Source organism: Ailuropoda melanoleuca, chromosome 15 (genome assembly GCF_002007445.2).
Source record: "Ailuropoda melanoleuca isolate Jingjing chromosome 15, ASM200744v2, whole genome shotgun sequence".
Lineage (NCBI taxonomy): Eukaryota > Metazoa > Chordata > Mammalia > Carnivora > Ursidae > Ailuropoda > Ailuropoda melanoleuca.
The window spans coordinates 70,916,326-70,930,328 of record NC_048232.1 but is presented as its reverse complement, the minus strand read 5'-3'; the positions used below and the strand labels follow the sequence as shown (position 1 = coordinate 70,930,328).

Genomic DNA, 14,003 nt, shown 5'->3' with positions numbered 1-14,003 from the left:
TATAATACTCCATAAAGTAACTGTACTATAATTTACTAAATGTTTGGGCACTTCTGTATTTTCAGTGTTGTAAATATTTTGTGATCTTATATTTTGTCTGTCACATTTTCTGTGTGTGGATTTGTTTTTCCTGTTTTGTTTCTCTTCTCCTGCTTGGACTAGATTCCTGGAAGTAAACTACTGAGGAAGAAGCATATGTATAAGTTTTTATGGGTCTGAATAAGGACACATGCATATGCTATAAAACTGCTTCTCCAGAGAGGAAGTGGGGAATACCCACCTGCAGTGACATGAGCACTGTTCAAGAGGTGTGGGTGTACTGTGCTTGCCATAACATTGAGCCCATTTTTTGAGGGATGCTAATTTAGTAAACAAAATGTGATACCTCATTGTTTTCTTTTGCATTTCTGTAAATATTAGTAAGGTTGGACAATTTTATATATTAACTAGTCGTAGCTCCCACTTTGTGAGTTCTCCAGCCGTGTTTTGTCCATTGTTTATTTAGGTAATATGTTTATTCTAGGTATTCCTATGTTTAAGAAGAAATAGCTCATATATTCATCTTAGAACCTTGTCACATTTGCTTTTGTTTACATCGGTGTGTGTCTTTCCAGCGTATTTAATTGTGAATTGGTAAATTGTATCTGGTAGGCTGATGCTCTGTAAACAGAATTTATCTAGTTCCTAATCTGCCTAATGATAGACTTCATTGGAATTATGAAAAAAATCTTTAAAATGGTAGTAATGAAATGCTTAAATTCTTGTGCACCTTAGAGTGAGTAGATTTTGGTGGCAATCATAGGATTTTGAAAGTGCTTTCTTTAGAGCTGTACTTGTTTAAAATAATTTTATACCATACGTGCTATCTTTTTATATTCTTGAGATGATTTCTTGTTTATTAAATATGATTTTTATAAGATATAGAAAAATATGTAGAAAATTTAGTAGTACCAATAAGCTTTTCAGTGTTGATTAATTTTTCAAGAATGTTTTTGAGCGTGTTGGTGTCCGTTCCCAGTGAGAAGCAGCTGGAGTGTTTGCTGACACATTGCATCAAGGTGCCGATGCTCATCCTGGACCCAGCCCTGCCGGCCAGCATCACACTGAAGGACCTGCCATCGCTTTACCCGTCGTTTCATTCTGCCAGTGACATATTCAACGTTGCAAAACCAAAAAACCCTTCCACTAATGTCTCAGTTGTTGTTTTCGACAATGCTAAGAATGGTAAGATCTCCTTATGGGTATTTTAAAATCATGTCATCATTGGTTGTTTGAATAACAAAATTTTGAATGGAACAGACATGATTCAGTTTTAAAGAAGTACCTGATAAACTGGAAACATAAAAAGAGAAGCAAAAGAGCTGCCACTGTATTTCAGCCCTAACTTCAGAAAGGGATTGCAGAGATCTTACTCCGTGTAATACACTTGCCTTTCTGTGCTGTGGGCAGGACCTTAAATTTGATACTTCCATGTACCTTACTCTCTTTGCTCTGAGTTATTTTGGAGGCTTATTACTATTATTATTTTTTTAATCATATAACTATTCAGCAAGTTTGTTTTCTACAGTTTGAACAGAACATAGCTGGAACATTCTTACTTTACATTCTGAATTATCTGATAATACAGTTGATTTGGCCAGATAATAGAACTGAAATTGTAATTTCTTTCTTTTTTTTTTTTTTTAAACAGGCTTTATTTTATTTTATTTTATTTTATTTTATTTTATTTTTTAATTTTATTTTATTATATTGTGTTAATCACCATACAGTACATCCCCAGATTGCGATGTAAAGTTTGATGCTTCATTAGTTGCGTATAACACCCAGTGCACCATGCAATACGTGCCCTCCCTACTACCCATCACCAGGCTATCCCCTTCCCCCACCCCCTCCCCTCTGAAGTCCTCAGTTTGCCTCTCACAGTCCATAGTCTCTCATGTTTCATTCCCCCCTCTGATTACCCCCCTTTTCTTTATCCCTTTCTTCCCCTACCGATCCTCCTAGTTCTTATGTTCCATAGATGAGAGAAATCATATGATAATTGTCTTTCTCTGCTTGACTTATTTCACTTAGCATTATCTCCTCCAGTGCCGTCCATGTTGCAGCAAATGTTGAGAATTCGTTCTTTCTGATAGCTGAGTAATATTCCATTGTATATATGGACCACAGCTTCTTAATCCAGTCATCTGTTGAAGGGCATCTCGGCTCCTTCCATGATTTGGCTATTGTGGACAATGCAGCTATGAACATTGGGGTGCATATGGCCCTTCTCTTTACTACGTCTGTATCTTTGGGGTAAACACCCAGTAGTGCAATGGCTGGGTCATAGGGTAGTTCAATTTTTAACTTTTTAAGGGACCTCCACACTGTTTTCCAGAGTGGCTGTACCAACTTGCATTCCCACCAACAATGTAGGAGGGATCCCCTTTCTCCACATCCTCTCCAACAATTGTTGTTTCTTGCCTTGTCTATCTTTGCCATTCTAACTGGCGTAAGGTGGTATCTCAGTGTGGTTTTGATTTGAATTTCCCTGATGGCTAATGATTTTGAACATTTTTTCATGTGTCTGTTAGCCATTTGTATGTCTTCATTGGAAAAGTGTCTGTTCATATCTTCTGCCCATTTTATGATTTGTTTATTTGTTTCTCGTGTATTGAGTTTGAGAAGTTCTTTGTAGATCTTGGATACCAGTCCTTTATCTGTGGTGTCCTTTGCAAATATATTCTCCCATTCCGTGGGCTGTCTCTTAGTTTTTTTGACTGTTTCCTTGGCTGTGCAGAAGCTCTTTATCCTGATAAAGTCCCATAAGTTCATTTTATCTTTTATTTCTCTTGCCTTTGGAGATGTGTCGTGAAAAAGGTTGCTCTGGCCGATGTCATAGAAGTTGTTGCCTATGTTCTCCTCTAGAATTTTGATGGATTCCTGTCTCACATTGAGGTCTTTCATCCATTTGGAGTTTATTTTTGTGTATGGTGTGAGAGAGTGGTCAAGTTTCATTCTTTTGCATGTAGCTGTCCAATTTTCCCAGCACCATTTATTGAAGAGACTGTCTTTTTTCCACCGGATGTTTTTTCCTGCTTTATCAAAGATTAGTTGCCCAAAGAGCCGAGGGTCCATTTCTGGGTTCTCTATTCTGTTCCATTGGTCGATGTGTCTGTTTTTGTGCCAGTACCATGCTGTCTTTGTGATCACAGCTTTGTAGTACAGCTCGAAATCCGGCATTGTGATGCCCCCAGCTTTGTTTTTCCTTTTCAACAGTTCCTTGGAGATTCGGGGCCTTTTCTGGTTCCATACAAATTTAAGGACTATTTGTTCCAGTTCTTTGAAAAATGTCCTCGGTATTTTGATCGGGATAGCATTGAAAGTGTAGATTGCTCTGGGTAGTATGGACATTTTAACTATGTTAATTCTTCCAATCCATGAGCATGGAATATTTTTCCATCTTTTTATGTCTTCCTCAATATCTTTCAAAAGTGATCTATAGTTTCTAGCATATAGGTCCTTTACGTCTCTGGTTAAGTTAATTCCAAGGTAACGCATGGTTTTTGGTGTTATTGTAAATGGGATGGATTCCCTAATTTCTCTTTCTTCAGTCTCGTTATTCGTGTATAGAAATGCAACTGATTTCTGGGCATTGATTTTGTATCCTGCCACCTTACTGAATTGTTCTATAACTTCTAATAGTTTGGGAGTGGATTCCTTTGGGTTTTCCATATAGAGTATCATGTCATCTGCAAAGAGAGACAGTTTGACTTCTTCTTTGCCGATTTGGATACCTTTGATCCCTTTTTGTCTTCTGATTGCTGTTGCAAGGACTTCTAGTACTATGTTGAATAATAGTGGCGAGAGTGGGCATCCTTGTCGTGTTCCTGATCTTAAGGGAAAGGCTTCCAGCTTTTCCCCATTGAGAATAATGCTTGCAGTAGGCTTTTCATAGATGGCTTTTATGAGATTGAGAAATGTACCCTCTATTCCTACACTCTGAAGGGTTTTAATCAGGAAAGGATGCTGTATTTTGTCAAATGCTTTTTCTGCATCAATTGAGAGGATCATATGGTTCTTGAGTCTTTTCTTGTTGATATGATGTATCACATTGATTGATTTGCGAGTGTTGAACCATGCTTGCATCCCAGGTATGAATCCCACTTGGTCATGATGGATAATCCTTTTAATGTACTGTTGGATTCTATTAGCAAGGATCTTGTTGAGGATTTTGGCATCCATATTCATTAGAGAAATCGGTCTGTAATTCTCCTTTTTGAGGGGGTCTTTGCCTGGTTTGGGGATCAAGGTAATATTAGCCTCATAGAATGAGTTTGGTAGCTTTCCTTCTGTTTCTATTTTTTGAAATAGCTTTAGGAGAATAGGTATTATTTCTTCTTTGAATGTTTGGTAGAATTCCCCAGGAAAACCGTCTGGGCCTGGAGTTTTATTATTTGGAAGGTTGTTTATCACTGACTCAATTTCTTCATAGTTAATTGGCCTATTTAAGAAATCTATTTCTTCCTGTTTCAGTCTTGGTAGTTTATAGGTTTCCAGGAAGGCCTCCATCTCTTCCAGATTGTTTAGTTTTTTGGCATATAGCTGTTGATAAAAGTTTCTAATAATCCTTGCAATTTCAATGGTGCTGGTCGTGACCTCTCCCTTTTCAGTCATAATTTTAATAATCTCAGTCCTTTCTCTTTGTTTTTGGACAAGTTTTGCCAGTGGTCTATCAATTTTATGGATTCTCTCAAAGAACCAGCTTCTAGTCCTGTTGATCTGCTCTACTGTGGTTCTGGTCTCTAATTCATTGATTTCTGCTCTAATCTTGGTCAACTCCTTCCTTGTCAGTGGGTTAGGCCTGTCCCTCTGTTGCTGTTCCAGTTTCTTGAGGTGAGAATATAGAAACTGCATTTTAGATTTTTCTATTCTTTTGAGTGAGGCTTGGATGGCTATGTATTTCCCCCTTAGGACTGCCTTTGCAGTATCCCATAGGTTTTGGACCGTTGTGTATTCATTCTCGTTGGTCTCCATAAATTGTTTAATTTGTTTTTTGATTTCCTGGTTTATCGAGTCATTCTTGAGCAGGATGGTTCTTAGCCTCCAAGTGTTTGAGTTTCTTCCAGGTTTTTCCTTGTGGTTGAGTTCCAATTTCAGAGCGTTGTGGTCTGAGAATATGCAGGGGATAATTTCAATCTTTTGGTATTGGCTGAGACCTGTTTTGTGTCCCAGAGCATGATCTATTCTTGAGAATGTTCCATGGGCATTTGAATAGAATGAGTATTCTTTGGTTCTGGGGTGTAGTGTTCTATATATATCTATGAGGTCCAACTCGTCGAGTATGGCATTCAAAGCCTTTGATTCTTTGCTTAGTTTTTGCCAGGGTGTTCTGTCTATTTCTGATAGTGGGGTGTTGAGGTCCCCTACTATTACTGTGTTCTTATCTATATGTCTCTTTATTTTGGTTAAGAGTTGGCTTGTGTATCTTGCTGCTCCCCTGTTGGGGGCATATATATTAATAATTGTCATATCCACTTGTTGAATACTTCCTTTAAGAATAATATAGTGCCCTTCTGTATCTCTCTCTATGGCCTCTAGTTTAAAATCCAGTCTATCTGATATGAGAATTGCTACTCCAGCTTTCTTTTGAGGTCCATTTGCGTGGAAGATGGTACTCCATCCCCTTACTCTAAGTCTGAATGCATCTTTGGGTTCAAAATGAGTCTCTTGTAGACAGCAAATGGATGGGTCATGTCTTTTTATCCAATCTGCAACCCTGTGGCGTTTTATGGGAGAGTTTAAGCCATTTAGATTGATAGAGATTATTGACAGATATGATTTTAATGATGCCATTTCTCTTTAAAGTCTTTGTATCGGTTGTGACTTGCTGCTCTGTATCACTCTTGGGGCCTTTTTACCTTTATAGAGCCCCCCTTAATATCTCCTGTAGGGCTGGTTTCGTGGTTACGAAATTGGTTAATGATTGGCGATTTTGGAACGTCTTTATTTCTCCATCAATTCTGAATGACAGCTTTGCTGGATAAAGGATCCTTGGCTGCATGTTTTTCTCTGAAAGAGCTTTAAAAATGCCCCCCCAAGCCTTTCTCTCATTCCAGGTCTCTGTAGACAGGTCTGACGTAATCCTGATACCTTTGCCTTGGTACGTGAGAAATTTCTTTGCCCTGGCCGCTTTCAATACTGTATCCTTGGATCTAATATTTGCGAATTGCACTATGACATGCCGTGGCGTAGGTTTGTCCTGGTTGAGCTTGGATGGGGTCCTCTCTGCCTCTTGGACACGAATGCTTGTTTCCCTTGCTAGATTAGGGAAGTTTTCAGCTACAATTTGTTCAAATATCTCTTCTAGACCTCTGTTTTTCTCCACCCCTTCAGGGATGCCGATGATTCTGACATTGGATCGTTTCATAGAGTCAGTAATCTCCCGTAATCTACATTCGTGGGCGTGGATTTTTTTAAGACCAGCTTCTATTTTCGTTTTTTCTTCTACTAACCCATCCTCCAATTCGCTAACGCGTTCCTCTGCCTCGGTGACCCTGGCCGTCAGAGCCTCTAGTTTTGACTGTATTTGGCCCATAGAATTTTTAATTTCTGTCAGATTCGCTCTCATTTCTGCCCTTAGGGATTCTATATTCTCAGCAACGCTTTCTCTGATGCTTTTTTCAAGTTTACTCATCATCTTGACCATTGTTGCTCTGAATTCCATTTCTGATAATTGGGATACATCCATATGTATTAATTCTGTGGCCGAGGCCAATTCTGTGGCAGAGGCCACAGACTCATTATCTTTTCTTTGCTGGGGGGGACTTCTCCTTCTCGTCATTCTGATGAAGAGAGATTGCAGGGTTGTCCAGAGCCCAAGTGTTGACTGGGACCCAGGCCGTGCGCCCTTGTTTTATAGAGATCTTAGGGATGTGGGCTTCTTCCTTAAAGAGTTTATTTATTTATTTGAGAGAGAGAGAGACAGTCAGCAAGAAAGGGAACCCAAGCAGAGGAGTGGGAGAGGAAGAAGCAGGTTCCCGGTGGAGAAGCCCGATGAGGGACTCCTTTCCGGAACGTTGTAAACACACCCTAATCCGAAGACAGGTGCTTGGTGACTGCGCCACTCAGGCGCTCCGGGTTGTGGGCTTCTTGATTTTTCAGCCTGCCTTCTGGGGGAGGGGCCTGCCTGCCGGTACTCAGAAAACCCTGTTTGGGTAGAGTCTCTGTGTCCCTTGCGAGGGGGGATGGGGATGGGCACCCTGTGAGCCGGTATTTCCGGGCTTTTGTTCTCTGGCGGCTTTCCCTGGCGGTTTGCTATGCCTCTTCTGAGAGAGCAGCAGCGGCTGAAATTCAGCCTCTGTCTCAGAACAGAGGGATCGCGGATCGTTCTCCACTGATGTTCTGGCCACTTTAACTCTGTTTCTGTTGGTGCTGCTCAACCCTGCAGCATCCCGGGCTGTGCGCCCCACACCCGGCGTCCCAGCCCTCACTTCCAGGGCCGGCACGTCTCTGTCCTTTGTGTTTCCAACCCCGCCCGCCGCCAGCCGCCCCGCGCGGGCTCCCGGAGCTCCCCGTCTCAGTCTGGTGTCTCACGGGTGCTGACCGCGAGTCCGCCTGCTCCCCCGTGCAGGTGGCCCTCCAGCCGCCAGCCGCCCCGCGGACGCTCCCGGAGCTCCCGGTCTCAGCCTCGATCCAGTGAGCACACCGGAGCTCCGGAGCTCCGTGAGATGCTTGGTGGTGCACGCTCCCGGCTCACGGACTCAGTCTGCCGTTTCCAGAGTGCGGGTCCGCGGTCCGCCCGCTCCCCGGTGCAGGTGGCCCGCCAGCCGCCCTGCGCGCGCGCTCCTGGAGCTCGCGTTCTAAGTCTGTTGTCTCGCGGGTGCCGTCCGCGAGTCCGCCTGCTCCCCCGTGCAGGTGGCCCGCCAACCGCCAGCCGTCCCGCGTGCGCTCCCGGAGCTCCCTTCTCAGCCTGCTGTCTCAAGCGTGCGGGTCCGCGGTCTGTCCGCTCCCCCTTGCAGGTGGCTACCGCTTCCCGGCGCCCTGACACGGCGGCTCCCTCCCCCTTCTGTTTAGCTTCCGATATCTGTGCGCGGTTTCACGGCTCCCCGCTTCGTACCTCGATACTCAGCGCTGGAGATGTTCATTTGTAGAGATCCAGATGTATCTTCCTGCGTCTCAGGCTGATTCCGTGGATATTCCTGCTGGTCTGGTACCTATCCAGCTCAACTCAGGGGACCGGCTGAAAAAGGGGTCCCCTACTCCTCCGCCATCTTAACCTCAAACCTGAAATTGTAATTTCTAAAATAGAATAATACCGCATCTAGAGATCACATCCTCCCACTTGGCCAGCTGAGCTGCCGAGCCCCATGTCTGAGTCTCCTCTGGCCTCTTGTCTCTCATGCTTCCTCTGCGCCGAGCCTCTCTCCTTGGAGGCTGCCTGTGTTTCACTTGTGTAAAATGAAAACTGTCATGTTCCATTTACAACATTGAGTCCTTTTCTCAAGTTCCCATTCTTTCAGTGTCATACCTCCCAGCTTAAATCTTTGGAAATATCTTTGATGTTTTCTTACTTTTTACCTCCGTCACTAATAGATCAACCTCACCCTATTACTTGCTTTTGTTTTTTGCAAATGATTCTCCCCTTTCTTACTCAGCTCACTTCCTCTGCACCAGACCGAATTCCTTCACACAGGCTCTGGTGAGAGCTGCCTAGCTGCTCTGTCTGCCTGTGAAGTTCCTCTCCAGTCTGTCTGACACACAATCTCTGATTTTATTGGTTTGCTTCCTTTTTGAAGACAGTAATAAAATAGTATGGATTTGTTTTCCACATGGATACAAATTCCTCTTCCCGGTGTTCAGGACTCAGCCTTGATTCTGCCCTCTGTTCCTCGCATCCCTGCCCTCCTGCATCTCCTCGAGGCTGCTAGTGTCTTCACACGTGCGGTGCTGCTCTCCTGGCCCTCTTCCTCTCCCAGCCTGCCTCCTGTTCTTTCCAGCCCCACCTTTGTCTCCGTGAGGATCCAGGACAGTACATTCACAGTGATTCTAATTATTTTTACTTTTCTGTATCCCCGTAGTACTTGTAATCTGACTCACAACTTAGTTTTTTTCGTTTTTTTTTTAAATTTATTTATTTTTTAGAGGGGGGTGGGCAGAGAGAGAGTCCAAGCAGACTCTATGCTGAGTGCGGAGCCCGATGTGGGGCTCTTGACCTCATGAGCCTGAGATCATGACCTGAGGCAAAACCAAGAGTCGGATGCTTAACTGACTACGCCAGACACGCGCCCCACAACTTAGGTTTTGATTTTGCGGGAGTTTATGGTGTCCTCATAATTTCTTAATCGAGCAGAGCCCTTATCACTCACCAGTTTGTGTCCTGAACAGTCCCTAACATCGTGCTATCTTCTGGCACTTAAGTTATTTGTAATTTGAAAGAAAATTATAACTTTCCTAAGTATAGATATCGCCACTTTTACGCTATAGATTTGTTTCCGAATTATTTTGTGTAAATAACATTTTTGTATTTGTTATAGTTTAAATACATAGGAAAAGTAAAGGGATAACCTTTGACAAATTATAACAAATTATCTTGATTTCTTGTTTTGCTAAATTTAGCTTTGTTTTTTAATTTAGTTAAGGTACTCTGATAATGTTTTACCTGAAGAGAAAAAGGAATGACATTATGTTAAGAATTATAACTCAGTGATAACATCTATGGAGAGAATCTTGGATTTTTCTTCTGCTAATTTTATAACATAGTAAAGACTTAAGAGGTCGTAAGTTTTGACATAAATTTATATTAAACTATAGTCTTCTAAACACTGTTTTTGAATTCCCATTCGGGGTTCTGTTTGACTGCCCTCCTTATTCATTTGTTCAGTAAAAGTTTGTTGAAGCACTGCTCTGTGCTGGTTGTTGTTCCAAGTAACGGGAAATAGCAGAGAACAAAAAAGAAGCATCTCTGCCATAATAGAGCTCACCTTTCTAGTGGGCCACAGACTCACTCTTTATCCTCCTCAGCTGTCTAGATCAGGGATTGCCCAATTCTTTAAAGGACCAGATAACAAATATTTTAGGCTTTGTGGGCCGAGGCAACATGGAGGATATGTAGGTATTTTATATAAGTATGTAACATTTAGCCATTTTAACATGTCAAAACTGTTCTTAACTTGGGGCCATACTAAAACAGGCGGTGTCTAAATTTTGGCCATAGAATGCCAACCCCTGATCTAGAAAAAAATTTGTATCCTCATTTGCTGTTCCATTTATCTCATTTAACCTCTTTCAAGTTCATCATCAAGAGCTGTTGACTTTTTTCTCCTCTGAAACGTGTCGTTTCTGCCCCTGACGCTCTGCTGCTGCACTTGTAGTCTAGGCTCTGTGAGTGGACAGTACTTCAGCAGTCGCTCAGTCCAGCCCTGCAGCCCGGGCCTGGATTGCTCAGCAAAGTGGTTTTTCCAGTCAAGCTTATCCCCTTTGCTCTGTAGGAAATGAATTTTCTCCTGTGATAATTCATTTTACCTCTGGTCTACATTGACCTTTATAAGGAATTATGAAGTGCTTCCTTACAGCTTTCTCACACTGGTTAAATTTGTACCCGTTGGGATCTTCCAGAACTAATATAATATAATCTCTTTCCCATGTGATGTTTCTTTTCATTCCTGTTCTTTAAGCTGTCTCTTAGGGGCTTGTCTGTGTCCTAGTTTGTTCTTCTCAGAATGAGCTTTGGCTTCGGTTGCTTTTATTTATTTTTTATTTTAAAAGATTTGTTTTAGAGAAGGAGAGAGAGTGAGCACAGGGGAGGGGCACAGGGAGAGAGAGAGAGTCTCAAGCAGACTCCACACTGAGCAAGGAGCCTGATGGGGGGCTCCATGTCATGACCCTGAGATCACAACCTGAGCCGAAACCAAGAGTCAGACGCTCAACCAGCTGCACCACCCAGGCACCCCGTGGTTGGTTTCTGTTACTTTGAAAGTGTGTCAGCTAGAACAGAACATTTTTTTCAGGTGGTTCATTTGCAAAGAGAGCAGGACTATAAGTATTCATTGAGTGTATACTATGTACCGGGTACTGTTAGTGCTGAAGGTGCGGTAGTGAAGAGATGGGCAAAAATCTTTGCCCTCATTGAGTTTACATCTTGGCAGAGGGAGACAGACAATAAATACAGCATACAGGCAAATTATATAGTTTGTAGAAGACAAGTGGTGTAGAGAAAAATTGAGCAGGGGAAATTGGATGATAAAGGCACACTCACACTCACCAATAAGGTGACTTCTGAGTGAACGTTTCAAGAACGTAAGAGGGCCAACAACATGAATATATGGGAAGGGAGTGATTCAGTTAAGTGGACTAGCCAGTGCAAAGACCCTGAGGCAGGAGTGTGTCTGACATATTTGAAGAAGAGCAGGGTGGCCGGTGTGGTTGGAATAGAGTGAACAAGGGAGGGGGCAAGAGATGAGCCTAGAGAAGTAATGGGGGGATGGATGGGGTCGGCCCTGGCAGCAATGACAAGGACTTTGGCTTTAACTCAGAATGCAATAAGCAGGGGCCCCTGGGTGGCTCAGTTAGTTAAGCGTCTGCCTTCAGCTCAGGTCATGATCTGGAATCAAGCCCCACATGGGGCTCCCTGTTCAGCATAGAGTCTGCTTCTCTCTTTCCCTCTGCTGCTCCCCCTGCTTGTGTGCTCTCCCTCTCTCTTCTCTCTCTGTCAAATAAATAAATAAAATCTTTTTTAAAAATGCAGTAAGCAGTTATTGGAGGGTTTTGAGTACAGGAGTGATGTGATTTGACTAATGTTCCAAAAGGATCCGTCTGGCTACTGTGATGGGAACAAACTGAGGAGGAGCAAAGGTCATAACAATTCAGGCAAGGGGGGGGGGAAGGTGGCTTGGATCAGAGCGGTGGTGAGGAGAAGTTCGATTCTGGACATTCTGAAGGTCAACCCAACAGGATTTACTGATGGGTTGGTGTTGGGGAATATCACTTTTCTTATCCTAAGCACTCCTGTTTAAAAGCACAGAATTACGGTGGAAATTCAGTATGGCCACAGCACATTGTTGACATACTGAACTCGCCCTGGACTAAAACTCCTAAGTCTTTTTAAAGAAACTTAATATAGGGGTGCCTGGTTGGCTCAGTTGGTAGAGCATGTAACTGTCAGTCCTGAAGTGGTGAGTTCAAGCCCCACGATGGGCAAGGAGACCTACTTAAAAAAAAAAAAAAAAAGAATACATGCTAATGCTCAAATACTTCTTAATTTATGCTTGCATAGTTGGTTTTTGGTGCCAAGTTAAAGGTCTTAACCTTTGTTTGTAGGAGATTTCATTTTGCTAGGTTTGACCCATTGCTCCAAATAGTAGGAACGTTGGGGAACCCCTAGTATGTTATTCAGGATAATCACTTTTCTGTCTGCTTTGTGTAAATCCACACATTCTGCAGGCAAAACCTTAATGGATTGTTGAACAAGACAGAATCTATGGAAGACCTCTTAACCTCTCTTTAGGTTGACAGTCGCTTTATAATTTCATTCTTTAGTCAGAATTGGTTATACTCCACCAAACTTGAGATCTAGGCTCAGTCTCTGTTATATCCATAAAGATGACATGAGATGTCTTTAGTTACCTTTGTTGAGACAAAGGTACAAATAGCTACACCACACCTGTTAGAGTTTTTTGGTCTCCCAGTGAAGAACCTCCTGTGTCAAAGGGAAGAAGACAGACAGACAGACAGACAGACAGAGGTGCATATCTGATAAATTTATTCATAATGAACTTTTACTCTTAGTGCTCAGTGCTTCCTTTAAAGATTAACAGTGTACCGCAAAGGCTTTCATTTTTTCATTGCTCACCAATTCTGTTTTTATGGTACGTCTGAGACTCTTGCCCAGAACTGACAGCCATCTTGCCAGGCTGCTCCCTGCTTTCTGTGACCATTTTGCAGATTTCAGCCTTCTGACCTGTCTCCTGTTTTCCATGGTCCTGGGATCCCCAGATGTCGAGATCAAGTTGCTGATTTCATTTGTCCCCCTCACTTTAGAACTCTCTCCCAGTTGGACTGTGTCATCGCCCCTCTCCACCCCTAACTTAATCGGCTCTATTCAGATTTACCTGATGAATTTTAGGAATTCGCTGTGACCCTTGGGGAACCCTAGGATCTACAGCGGCTCCCTGCTGTTAATCTAGATGCCATTGGCCTAGCTGTCAGGGGCCCCCTTCTGGTACCCTTCTTGTGCCCACAGCTCCCAAATGTTTTACTCTAGGCAAACAGGTTTTTTTTGTATTAAATATGTTGACGTTTGCTCTGACATCTGTGATTCTGTCAGTCTGTCATTTTCATGTTTCTGCAGGCTGAATGAATCTGTCCTTCAGTACTGCAAAATTTAACATTTAATTGTACACTGGCATTACATCATTCCCCTTTTGTTGGATGGGTTAAATTTGTCTCCCCCAACTACTTGTCTCCCCCAACTACTTGTTTTTGAGACCATGTATTATACTGCTATAACAGCTCTCAAAATGCTTTGTAGTGTTTTGGCAGATAAGTATTCATTAAAAACATGCTTGTTTATTGTATTCTTTATTGTAGTTGAAGATGCCCAGAGTGGAATGTTTAAAGGAAACAGCAAACAGACAATTTGGAGGGGCTATTTGGTATGTTATTTTAAATTAATCGTATTTATTCAGTAGACTAGTATAAAAATATAGGTAATAAAGCTGTTTTACCTTGAGAGGCTTTTTAATGTATACTTTTTCTCTAAGCCTAGCTTACAAGTATTAATGAATGCTGATTTAAGTAATCTTAACATTCTGATTTTGAAGCTGTAAGTTTTCACCAGCCTTATGATGTGGAAAGTGAGTTATGTTTTTCCTGCTCTAATCTTAGACCACAGATAAAGAAGTCCCTGGGTTAGTGCTAATGCAAGATTTGGCTTTCCTGAGTGGATTTCCACTGACATTCAAGGAAACAAATCAACTAAAAACAAAACTGCCAGAAAATCTTTCTTCTAAAATAAAACTGGTAAG

The 14,003-nt window shown here is 42.3% G+C and overlaps 1 protein-coding gene across 1 annotated transcript in view; it reads left to right on the top strand.

The window, feature by feature from the left end:
- The window catches only part of GNPTAB (N-acetylglucosamine-1-phosphate transferase subunits alpha and beta), a 66,739-nt gene that overhangs the window by 23,071 nt on the left and 29,665 nt on the right, over nucleotides 1-14,003 (top strand). Inside the window, exons 5-7 of the mRNA XM_034644297.1 lie at nucleotides 1,019-1,224; nucleotides 13,567-13,631; nucleotides 13,864-13,998. Coding sequence (XP_034500188.1) covers nucleotides 1,019-1,224; nucleotides 13,567-13,631; nucleotides 13,864-13,998 — 406 coding nt within the window. The remainder of the gene's footprint in view (nucleotides 1-1,018; nucleotides 1,225-13,566; nucleotides 13,632-13,863; nucleotides 13,999-14,003) is intronic.